Source organism: Magnolia sinica, chromosome 18 (assembly GCF_029962835.1).
Source record: "Magnolia sinica isolate HGM2019 chromosome 18, MsV1, whole genome shotgun sequence".
Taxonomy (NCBI): domain Eukaryota; kingdom Viridiplantae; phylum Streptophyta; class Magnoliopsida; order Magnoliales; family Magnoliaceae; genus Magnolia; species Magnolia sinica.
Window position 1 is genome coordinate 21,554,292 of NC_080590.1, and position 13,017 is coordinate 21,567,308.

General features: G+C 40.5%; 1 protein-coding gene across 1 annotated transcript; it reads right to left on the bottom strand.

Moving 5' to 3' along the window:
• Positions 1–10,391, bottom strand: LOC131233469 (Golgi SNAP receptor complex member 1-2-like). The gene is made up of 7 exons (XM_058230183.1): positions 10,187–10,391; positions 9,883–10,076; positions 3,527–3,616; positions 3,009–3,080; positions 2,798–2,927; positions 2,568–2,701; positions 1–265 (listed from the first exon to the last, which is right to left on the bottom strand). The coding sequence occupies exons 1-6, from the start codon at positions 10,284–10,286 to the stop codon at positions 2,604–2,606; spliced, it is 684 nt and encodes a 227-aa protein (XP_058086166.1). The 5' UTR covers positions 10,287–10,391; the 3' UTR covers positions 1–265; positions 2,568–2,603.
• Positions 10,392–13,017: the final 2,626 nt, after the last annotated feature.

Below are 13,017 nucleotides of genomic sequence, written 5' to 3' on the forward strand. Positions count from 1 at the left end.
TAGTACCAACACCACTGGAACCATAAATTCAACTATAATAATATTATTATTATTATTAAAAAGAAAGAAAGAAAGGAAAAAAAAACAGAAGAGAGGCCCCTACTGATTTTCAATCTACATACTTCTAACCTGCGAAACATGCATCCAATCTACCACCCCTTCATAACCATTAACCCTCTATGCTCCCCTCTTATCGACATCATGTGGCTCTTATGGATGACGGATGGCAGATCAAGTGCCCTGTTCATGCTGGTGAATCTGATTGCTGCAGAAACCCAAAAAGTAAAAAAGAAATGAAAAGGGAAAAGGAAAAAAAATGAAACGATATGTGACTATCCAGACAAAAAAACAAACAAACAAGAAGAAAGAGTTCTTCAAACAGAAAGAAAGTTACGACTAGACCAAGATCAAACTGCTCTCAGCAATTATCTTTTAAATATGAACTAAAATGAAACTGAATGGCGCACAGGAAATTTAAATTTTAATTGGAAGTTGTTCTTTTGGTTGTTAAACCAAATATTAACATCGGAATGCTTGGGGCTACGAGTGCTCATAGAACAACCTATACATATGCATGTATGCCTGCATGTATGTTATTGGCAGACTTGGGTAATGTGTAATCGCACTTTTTGCTGGGTCCACATCATGATGCAGTTCAGTTGGATGAGGCAGACAGCATTCCCTTGTGAGGAGAAGATTACAGCTCCCCAAGCATGGTGATGCAAGTAGATCTCAAGTTTCACATGTGTACCCCATTTGATCACAATTGTGGGTCCCACGTGGTCCCACATGAGCCCAACATGGGATCCACATGAAGGAGCTTGTATTTATTTTATTTTAGTTTTATTTCTGAAAACAAACATAAAAGGTCTAAACTGCCATCACTATGGGCTGATTGGAGTCATTGGACTAAGACTTTAAGGGTGTTTTAAATATTTTCCTTTTATTAGGGTTTTACTTGCTTTTAGATTATAAATTAGTCACTTATGGAACATATCACTTTTTAGAGCTTGAATTAAGTAGAGAAGTTCGTCTTTATTGCATGAGTTCAATGGTCACGTGTGATGTGTTGCCTCTTGAATCTTTACATGTGTTACTTATCTGGTACATAGATCTCAATTTTTTTTAGTTAGTTTCAATTTATTTTGATTCTACTTGCATTACATGGTTATGGGCATCAAGTGTGCACAGATCACATTCATCGGATGGTCAAAATCCAAATCTTAGGATATGGGTACAACAAGGATTGGTTACTGTGTAATAGTACAATCATTTTACAACTATTTCTAACAATACCACAAGTTGAATTTGTTTCAAAATGGTAAGATTCATCATAAATTATAAGCTCTGAATAACTAACAATCCCTAGAATTCAAAATCCCAGTAAATCTGGATTTTTCGTCTCAGTGAAGACAAATCCCTTTATTTTACACTTGACTGGGTACTCCAGTTTTTTAAAAGATCCAAGTATCATAAGGGAGAGGTTTTCTAGACATTAATTTCTAGGTTGGGTAGGAAAAGACGAGGTCTGCAGAATCTTTTGGTTTGTAGGAAACATGGGTGCTATAATTTTATGAAGGTAGACCTTTAGTTATAATGCATTATCTATCACCATCTTGAGTCACAGAAGGAAGGATTCCTACTTCCAAGCATTCAGAAGTGGTTGAATTTGAGAATCAGAGGGAACTGTTGATTGGGTAAGAAATTCTCCTTACTAGCAATGGCTGCATGATATTTCTTGAGTTTAGGTGAGTGATGATCAATGATTAAGGGATAAGATGCAGTCAGCAGTCAGTCCATCTTTCTGTCAAGGCTTAGTATATTGGGAAGGAATGGTGTCTGGGTGTGTGATTAAGAATGCATGCGCAAATATTCCTACTTCCAAGCATTCAGAAGTGGTTGACTTTGAGAATCAGAGGCAACTGTTGATTGGGTAAGCAATTCTCCTTACTAGCAGTGGCTGCATGATATTTCTTCTGTTTAGGTGAGTGATGATTAATGAATAAGGTATAAGATGCGGTCAGCAGTCAGTCCATCTTTCTGTCAAGGCTTAGTATATTAGGAAGGAATGGTGTTTGGGTGTGTGATTAAGGTAGTAGTAATAGTAGTAGTAAAAGGGTGCATAATTAAGACGTACACGATCAGCATTCCTTTCTCTTAATATAATTTTATTAACAAACTGAAAATTAAAAAGCTCTAGCATGATTTAAGACCGGTTCTTCATGCTGCCGCAAGCAGTTGAAGCTTTCGTCATCCTACAAGACAATGGAGTGCAAGAAGTAACTGCTTGCATGGATTAGGAAGACAGTTGGGACATTTGGAGCCTTTGGACTCTCTCGAGCAAATGTTTTTGAGGTTTATGAAAACCAAGTTTTTCACAATCAGAAAAATCCCACGTACAATTCAACAAATGGTGTCTAATAAATCTTCAAGGGAAGCCCTTGGATTAAAGCCTATGATCAGATTATTTACTTATCAGTGTGATTTGTTGGTAGACAGAAGTTCTAAAGCAAAGAAATGATGAAAGGAAATGTTTTGCACAAGAAGTGGGAAGAAATGGTGCTTACCCGTTGTTTAATCTTCTGAGGTCATCTTAATATCGCTCACTTAGAAAACCAGTAAATAATGAGGAACAACGTGCATCCAGCAATAACAGCTGAGAGAACAAGGGTGTCCTTTGATCGCTTCCGCTTGATGGCTCCTGCATGCACCAGATCGAATGAGAAAAAGAAAATAAGTGAAAATAGATCACAACTTTCCGTCTTCATTAAAAAACGGGTTGAGGGTAGAGAAACACCTAGGATACCACGGATAGCTGGGAATCTGTCGCTCAACTGCTTCACTTTCCCTTGAATGTGAGCAAATGCGTTTCTCTGAGCTGCCAACACTCCTTTGATAGCCTCAGCTTGATCAGCTGTCTCATCAATCTGCAAAATGCAACATCATTCATATTCTTTTGGTTCTTGCTTTTAGCTTATCAAAGTTATTAAAAGATTTGTAAGTCATACCTGACTAATATTTCCATGTATAGCTGCACGCTCTCTTAATAAATTTGGGCCCAATTGCGAGCTACTGGATGCCTGTGCTCCAAAGATTGAGTAAAAGCCAGTCAAGACTTAGGAGAGAATATAATAGAATGCTACATGCAGATTGACACTCAGATACCCCACACATGCCAGCCTGGCACCCATTTGCAATATCTGGGTTGCTCAGCAGCTGGGCCCCAAACATCAGGCCAGCCTGCTCATCAGGTGGGTACACATCTTTAGAGAAAATAGATGGTTAGGAAAAGATAACCAATTAGTCCACATTCAATGTATGTTTGACCCACCAGGTGAGCAGAGCAGATATTTTGGCCAGGGTACATTAACTGTGGAGGCCATCCGAACAGACTGGATCTTGCACACATGTGACATGTGGGCACGTGGAGATTATCATCTGGTTCTAGTGACAGCAAATCCACATCTGCAAGTGGCATTCCCCAACATAATGAAGCATACAGGCATATGTCTTCTCATCACCAAACCTTATATTCATTAATGTCATTACGCACGGAAGTAAGAAGTTCAGCATGCTCCTTCATCGATATTATATTGCCCCTGGTACGCATGAACTCCTGATTGACACAAAAGCATGTAAATTAATGTCAAGTCATAACATCAAAATGGGTATATTGGCATGGTGTTTCATGTGCTTGGAAACCAGAATTGAGAAGTCCAATGAGTAGATGGCAGGAATGTAGGAAGCATATGAAGCACATATAAAGCATACTGGAACTCTTTAATGGGCCATCCATAAATAATTGAATGTGCACTTGATCCATGTTAGCACTTTTTCATTGTGCCACAAGTGCACATTTCATTAGCTTCTGAGGTAGCAAAGGCTTCCAACTCTAATATTTTATCATTTTTGTGCATTTGTTGAGAGTAACTCTTATGTTGCAGGCTCTTCCATGGCATGCGTGATAAAAAAGCACAGGGAGGGAGGGAGGGAGGGAAAACACACACACACACACACACACACACACACACAAAGAGAGAGAGAGAGAGAGAGAGAGAGAGAGAGAGAGAGAGAGAGAGAGGAAAATGCTAAGGGTGAACTTTATATATATATATAACTCCATGTAGAACATTTTGATCATGTTAGCACGTTTTTCATTGTGGCCAAAACTGCACATTCACAGCTTATACTGCAGTGACAAAGGCCATTCACTTTATACAATAACTTTGGTGGGCCATGATAAGAGAGATTTCCTTGATTTGTCTCTCTTTTGCCATGGCCTATCAAAGTTTTGGATAATGGTAAAAGTTGGGCCAAGTTTCAAGAAGTGCTACATCACATAGACGGTTCATAATTTTGGGCACACACATCACGGTGGGTACGTCGGGCGGATAGGGAGAGCATCTTCTCTCTCTCTCTCTCTCTCTCTCCTCAATATATATATATATATATATATATATATATATATAAACTCCATGTAGAACATATTTGAGCGTATTGTCATGTTCCAGTACATACTGTAATCACAGCTTTTATGCTTGCAGTTGCACATATGGAATGTTGGCAACTAGCATCAAGAATTCCAGGGCATTGTATACTGCCATGTGATGTATAACAATCCAGACCATTCTTTCATCAAGGACAGCCATGAATGGGTCATAGGCCAAAAATCAGAATGATAGGACAATCTGAACCATTTAGAATATGGAACAAAAATCAACATGATCCAGTCAGAGATTTTAGTATGACATTTTTCTTTCATCGCTAGGACTGTTTGATCACTGTGATATCTTGTTCCTGTTCCATTATGGAGCCTTATTATTATTATTATTATTATTATTATTTTGAGAGAGAAAATAGAAAACAACCAAGCAACAAAGTAAGGTGCTGAGAGGGCGACCCAATTACATCCCAAGAAAATTAAGATTACAACCCGCAAGCCTTGGCACACTCGCAGCCCATTCAACTATAAGCATCCTTGCCCTTTGAGAAGTTGCCTATTGACTTTTTGTCATTCCTAGAGCATCTCCCATTTCTTTCTTTCCAAACAGCCCACCAAATAGAAAGCAGGGCCATTCTCTACAATGCTTTCTTTACCTTGCCAATGCTCACAATGTGCCAAGCAGTCAAAAGATCACCCACTGAAATCGGAAAGGACCAAGAAAGATGGAAGCGACCCATCACATCCGCCCAAATGGGCCCCACAAAGGGGCAATGCACGAAAAGGTGATTGACTGTTTCCTCATCTTTCATGCACAAGAGACATATTCGGAAGGACCATGGACCTTTTCCGAAGGTTATCAATAATTAAGACTTTCTTACCAACCACCCACCCAAAGGTGGGCAACCTTGGGAGGAACATCGTAATGCAAAAAGAACTTGGTGTGCCACACCTCTCCATTCTGACCACCCTCACGAATGAAAGGGACCGAACCGAGAAGCAGCCTGCCTTGCCAACCCTCCAAACCTTCTTATCTGAATCGGAAATAACGGGAGAGTAAACCATCATGGAGCCTTATGATAAATGAATGGTTCAGATAATCAGAAAAAAAGATGCTTCCTGTACAGTATAGACATGGCATGGGAGTGAAATTTTTGTACTCCCAAGTTGACTTCATCTCCCTCCCAAGTTGTAGTGGTATGCACAATATATATTACATAATCTACTACTTCATTCAATTTATTCAATTTGTGCTATAAAGTAGTCTGTTATACTGATCGACTTCCGAAAGATTCAATGCAAGCATGCATATCCAGGCATTGAATGTTGGAATTTTGCAGTCATGCATCTGTTTCACACAACGAAATTCTGAAACGGCAACTCTAGAGTACTCCAGCACTTGATATTGGCTTTGCAAAATTTGGTCATATATCTGAATGATGATTACAGGGTAATTTTGAGAATTTTTAGTGTTGTTAAGGGCTAACTTCATAATTTTATTTTGGATTAGGGTTTAGGGTTTACAATAATTAAAGATGCTTTTTTTTTTTTTTTTTTTAAAATGTAATTGGTACATGGTGTTGATTTTGGAATAGGGAGAATATCTTTTCTGGAGGTTTCACTTTCTCTGTGCTGTAACTCCTCCCCATGTTAGTCTCAGAGTCAGAGCATGTTTGCCAGTCGACAGTGATGTATCCTTTTTCCCATTGTAACAACTGCTGGATATTTCAATCATTATTCGTGTACACGCTCCTGTAGGACAAGTAAGCAACATGCAAGAGCTCAGATTTGATAGATCAACATTTCTGACTATGCAGGACCATTTTTTGGAGGATTCATGGTAACAAAGCCATGCTTAATGTTGTCATGGTTTCCATATCTCAAACCCTCCCATTGAAATCAATACGGCGAGATAATGCAAGACAAGTCGTTGGGACCTGTTTGGTTGTTTGGCGACATCGGGGAGGACTCCTAACCGGAGGTCCCATTGAACAATGTTGAGAAGATCATCATCATCTAAGACTTATCCCAACTACTTGGGGTCAGCTACGTGAATCCTGTTCTGGCATTCTACTCAATTCAGGACCATATCCTTAGGTGCCAATAGTTAAACTGAAAAATAAGCTCTGCAAATTAATTTAAGTGCTGAATTGTAATTTTGAAATAATTTTAGGGATATTTTAGTAAAAAGTGAAAAGTTTTTTTGTTTTTTTTTTTTTTAGAGATGAAAAGAAATTTTAATGCACCACCACTTTCAACGTTCAATCTTCAGCATAAGGATCGATAAAACTTATTTTCAGCACTTATCACTGAAATTTGATATTTTCGGTGATTTTCTGCTGCTTCAGATCATTTGGCAAATCCAACTTATTAAGTGCTTAAACTAATTTTCATTGAATATGGGTAATTTTTTCCAGCTCCCCTCCACTAAATGCTAAATGCTGAAAGTGATGGTGCATTAAAATTTCTTTTCACTTTTGACTAAAATATCCCTAAAATTATTTCAAAATTACAATTCAGCACTTAACTTAAATTTCAAAGCTTATTTTCAGTTTATCAAACGACAACTAAGTGAAGGGAGGGGAGCTGAGAAAAAAAGACTCATATTTTCAGTGAAAATTAATTTAAGCACTTAATAAGTTGGATTTGCCAAATGATCTGAATAAGTGAAAATCACTGAAAATATTAAATTTCAGTGATAAGTGCTGAAAATAAGTTTGATCAAACAGCCCCTTAGTTAAACCATAGGTCATCAAGCATTTTCTTATTACCTCCCCACACTTCCTTTTGGGCCTTCCCCTTACCCTTTTAATAGCCTTCAATTTGAATAAACTCACTCCTTCTGACTAGCGTAGTTCTTGGTCTCCATTGCACATGGCTAAGCCGTCCCATCTTATTACCTATTGGTGCAACAATGTTGAGGAGATGGACATTCCAAAAATGAACTTTCTGCTGCACACAGTTGTGAAGGCAGGTCATCTATAAGTGGAAATGTATGAGGAATTATATGATTTGAAAGATTCCATATCAGATGGATTGCATTGAAACAGAGGGCAAGACTTTCAAATGGTCCAAGAAGAACAATTGCAAGTGTTGGGAGAAGTAAGACAATTGTATTCAAATGTCAGCAGTCATCAAGCCTCTAGCTTCACAGATCAAAGATGGTATTGCCGTGGAAGAGAGAAGGGACCCATTCGGAACACTCAATTCATTGTACAGTCAGTGCAAAAAGGAAGTGCCACCTGGAGAAAGTGGGCATCTAGATATCCATAGGTGCCAACTGAGGGAGGATGATGCAATTACGCTCAAGGAGGAGGAGGAGGGGGAGTCGCCTTATCCCAACTAAGTGGGGTCGACTACGTGAATCATGTTCCGCCATTCCACTCTATCAAGGGCCATGACTTTAGTTAGACCATAAGTTATCAAGTCTTTTCTGGGCCTTTCCCTTGCCCCTTTTAGAGTCTTCAACTTACACCAACTCACTCTAACTACCACGGTTCTTGGTTTCTATTGCACATGACCAAACGAATAAGCGTACTTTTCTATTGGTGCTACTCCTTAAGTTCCCTCGAATGCATTCATTTCTAATTCTAGATATCCACCAAGAGAAAGTGGGTGTCTAGATATCCATAGGTGCCAACTGAGGGCGGATGATGCAATTATGCTTGAGGAAGAGGAGGAGGAGGAGGAAGACAAGGACGAGGCGCCTTATCCCAACTAAGTGGGGTCGGATACACGAATCTTGTTCCGCCATTCCACTCTATCAAGGGCAATGACTTTAGTTAGACCATAGGTTATCAAGCCTTTTCTGGGCCTTTCCCTTGCCCTTTTAGAGTCTTCAACTTGCACCAACTCACTCAAACTAGCACAGTTCTTGGTTTCTGTTGCACATGAGCAAACCATTAAGTCTACTTTTTCTATTGGAGCTACACCTTAAGTTCCCTCGAATGCATTCATTTCTAATTCTATCATTCCTCATCTTGCCACTCATCCACCTCAACATCCTCACTTCAGCTACACTCAGCATATGAACAAGTTGTTCCTTAACCGCCCAACATTCTGTCCCATAAAGCATAGTTGGTCTTAAGTTGCCTTATAAAATTTCCCCTTCAGTTTGATTGGCACACCATGATCACAAAAAACTCCAAAGGCACATCTTGATTTCTAATGGTAACACCCTTCTCAATCTCTCCACTCATTAATTATCAAACCAAGATATAGAAAGTGGTAATTTTTTTTATTCTTCTTGGTCATCTTCTCAACTAATTCCTTGTTCATGTTCCTATTTGTACTAAATTACGCTCAAGTACACAATGATTTAATCTTAGTAGTGCCTACTGCCTAGGTCCTAAATCTATTGGCATGGTTTGCACATCAATATTACAAAACAACCAATTGGGCTAGTTTGTGGGGTCCTCTAAAGATGGTGAGTACTGCTTGGGTCCTACAACCAATCCAGAAACACAAAAATAGAGAATGCACACAATGAGGTTGACTTTCTACACAAACCTATCACTCTATTTCTATGATTGAATCATTAAGCAGTTTCAGTTGATCATTTACCCTATGCTATAATTCCTACTGGAAACAAGCAAAGCCAAGCTTCATGTCCATAAATCTGATCAATTAACTTGTATATGATGCTGATTTCTTTATATCTATAGACATTAGCTAGATTGTAGATAAGTATGTAGTAGTTATTACATACCAGAGTCAAAATTTCACTGATAATATTGGCTAGTAGCCATTTTCCTCATTCAGTTGCATTCTCATAAATTTTAACAAGAAATGCTAAGGACCTGTTTGGTAAACACCTGAAAATGGTTTCATCTCGTTTTAGATAGTTGTAATTATGTATTAGACATCATCTCTAATAAATAATTACGAATAACTAAAATGAGATTTTCATTTTTATTTATCTAGCAAACAGGCCCTAATGCAATTTGTATGAAGGCAGATTGAAGAGGACAATCACCACAAATCAATCAGAGCCAGGTCAATTCATCAGGTGGGACCAACAGTGACCATGTCCTATCCTGAAAATCAGGGTGGTTACTCATTGGGTGGGTCAATCTGCATACGAGAAAAATGGAGGGGGAAAAAAAAAGAGACCATCAGCATTTTTGGGACAGGGCATGTTCTCGGCAGGATCCACCTAACCAATGTCCCAGACCTCCCACGTGTGTTTCACATTGGTCAAATGTGCCATGAATCCCCAATTCAATCTGCCTCTGCATAAATCCCGTTAGCAGTTCTCATTTGAAGAAGTATCTATTTACCCCAAACCCATTCACTGCATCAAAATTGGTTTCCAATAATATATCTATCCTTCAGCATTAATGGCGAACAAGCGGTTCAGATTGGTCTAATCTGATCTATCATCAGATTGCGATTGCACGAACGAACATCACCGAAGTATCAGATTGAATTGGATCAAATACCTGAGTGAATTCGCGAAGGATGTCTCTGTGACGTGTAAGCTTCTGGGTGATGGAGGTTGTAGGGACCGCAGCAGCTGCGCACCGGCTCATTGCATCATTGACGTCCAAGAGCTTCTCGAGTAGGGATTCGATCTCCATTTCCATCGATTTCCACTGCACATCTCGACCGTCCGCGGATTTTGAATCGGAGTATCCTGGCGTATCGGGATTGGCAGTTAGATTAATGGAGAGAGAGAGAGAGAGAGAGAGAGAGAGAGAGAGAGAGAGAGAGAGAGAGAGAGAGAGAGAGAGAGAGAGAGAGAACCTCCGAGCTTGGCATAGGAAGAGAGACGAACGTCGAGATCTCCTTCAAGTCTTCGAGCTTCCTTCCTCAGCTCGTCCCAGTCCGAGCCCATCTCTTCCATCGCTACTGCATCTAAATGCAGAAACACACACACACACAAACAGAGAGAGAGAGAGAGAGAGAGAGAGAGAGAGAGAGAGAGAGAGAGATGTGCAGTGGTTGACTGACTAGACCAGGGAGAGAACTGAACGAAGACAGAGACGAGACGGCAGTCTCCCGAGAGTAAAACTGCAAAAAGGTTGAAAAGTTTGACCAAAGACAAGCTGTAGAATAGTGGGGCCCACTTAGGTGGGCCAAATACATAACCTGAAAGATGATTCGGTAGAGACAGACGTAGATCCAACTCTTGACGGTAAACGTGGCGATGTATTAATCAGGGACGTCGATCCGTTGCACCCTACCTAAATGTGAACTAGTCCAAGATACTTGAGTTGGCGTGATTCTGGCCATCAGATAACGGGCTTGTAGAAAAACAAGAAAGGTGAAGAGAAATGATGGTCTGGATTGTCTGATGGGTCTAATTTCTTAAACATGAGCGTTCCAGGTGGGGCCACTCGATGGACGGCCCACTTCTTCTGTGATTCAACCATTGATACGATTATCAGCGATGTGGATGGACCATGCTCCAATCTTCTAGATTGGAACATCTCTAATCATCCAACACTCTCGAGTCAATGGAGACTTTTTTAAAAAAAAAAAAAAAAAAAAAATCAGGATTGTCACATCAGGGAATTCTTTGGGCCTGATCCATACGTAATGGGCCCACTGGATCAACGATCCGGATTACGAAGCCCTGGTGCCTACTAGTATGACTCAGGGCCCGAGGACTGCACGTCCTTGAGCTGGGGATTACAGAATTCGTCTGCCAGAAATTACATCAATCAGAGACCTTGATTCCTCTTGCTAATAGGCCATACCCAAAAATTGCACCTAAAACGACCTTAATCACCCAATCAGTGGCCTGCAAGTGAACAAATATATAAAAAAAACGCAGCAATCTACGTTCATCATGTGAAAGCCATTCATCAGATAGCTAAGATCGACCGGTGATTTTAGGGTACGGCTCATCTACGTCAGGCCCACTATCAAAATAGTCTTTGATCATCAAAGCTCCCCTACCAAATCTAATGGACAAGTTCAAGTCGGAGGAAATATTTAGGTCCTGATGAGACCTGATGTGCCATAAAGGTATGGCCCATCGATCAGCGATCCAGACCGTGATTTGATTATCCTTCCATGGATCTGGAATGCCCTGAAAGTCTTCCGGCTTTTGAGATCCGAGCTTGCCTAAGCACACACTCTTGTAATAGAGTTCATGTACCCCCACACATGTGCCAGCATAGCACGCAAGTGCGAGATCCAATCCATCCATCAGGTTGGTTCGACCTTCTACATCTTTTCCTAGAAATAAATCTGGTCCACTTAGAAATAGGTGGATAGGTTAGAAAATTTAGCAAAGTTTTTCAGAGACGCACATTTGTTTTGCAATCTGTGGCCAAACTGAGGAGTGGATGAAACTAATTCTTGGTTTAGGGCATCAATATAGTGTTGTCTTTCTGATGGATGGATTGGATCAGACGTATTTTTCCATGCTGGCACACATGAGATTGACTGCACATGACGTCCGGAAAAGGGGCCAAATTTAGGGGTGTCAATGGGCCGGGCTCAGGCCTGCAAAATCAGACTTGATTGGCGACGGCCCGGCCCAAAACAATTCAAAATCCGGGCCAAGAGCAACCCCAGGCCCGGCCCGTTGAAAGAACTAGCCAAATTGGTGCATCCCACACCCAATGTGGGGGTGCATCAGATCAACAATCCGGATTGCTGAACCATGGGCCCCACTTGTAAATAATGCACGTCAGGATGCACCGTGGCCCATTTAATCTAGGAGACTGCAAAATTTCTCCATTGTTTTTCCTTTTCTTCTCCCTGTACATGTGGTAAGTGGTTGATGAATATGGACCGTCCATCTGGTGAGTCCTAGGATGGATGGGTCATGGTAGAAAATACACAAGTCCAGCTGTTGGATTTGTGGAGTTCAACGAACGGTCGAGATTCTAAAGGATTTTTCAAAAGTTGACAGACAATTAGTATCCGTTAACGTTTCTAGTGAGTTGGCCCACCTAAGTAGTGAGTATTGGCTCTTCTTAAAACTAAGCTTATAAGACGTGTCATTGATAAAATGAGGAATTTTATAGTCCTCCTTTAGCCAGACGTGAGTCGTCTTGATGCACTTTCAAGTGATCCAGACCATTGATTTCATGGCCCCCTCCATGATTGCGGGTTGCCCCGAGACTACTTCGGATTGGAATTTTATGGGCCTTCATTTGGCCCACCGCTGTCCTTCTTTACGTTATCGTCGATTCATAGCTCGGTCATTCAAGGGTTGGATGGTCTGGGCTGTGGTGGGCCCAGCCTGCTTTGTGGTAGATTCTCTCATGAGTCAGACTAAATGCTCAAAGGCTGGGGTACGATAATTCAATCAACCTGATTTTGGTATGAGAAATTATCTACAACGGGTCTCAGAAAATGGACGATTTAATCTTAGATTATGCATGCCACGTGTACAATTTTTGAATGCTTGTGTATCAATAGTCATTAGGGATGTCAATGGGCCGGGCATCCTAGCACTGTGGGCCAAGGCTTTGGGCTTCTAAACTTAACCTGAGAGTTGGACCCATGCTTGAAAATCAGGCCTGGTGTCTAGGCCAGGACGAATGGCCCACTCATCTGATTAAATCATCAGTATGAAAACATTGGACAACTAAAAAAGATGTTTGCTTGTTGTTTAC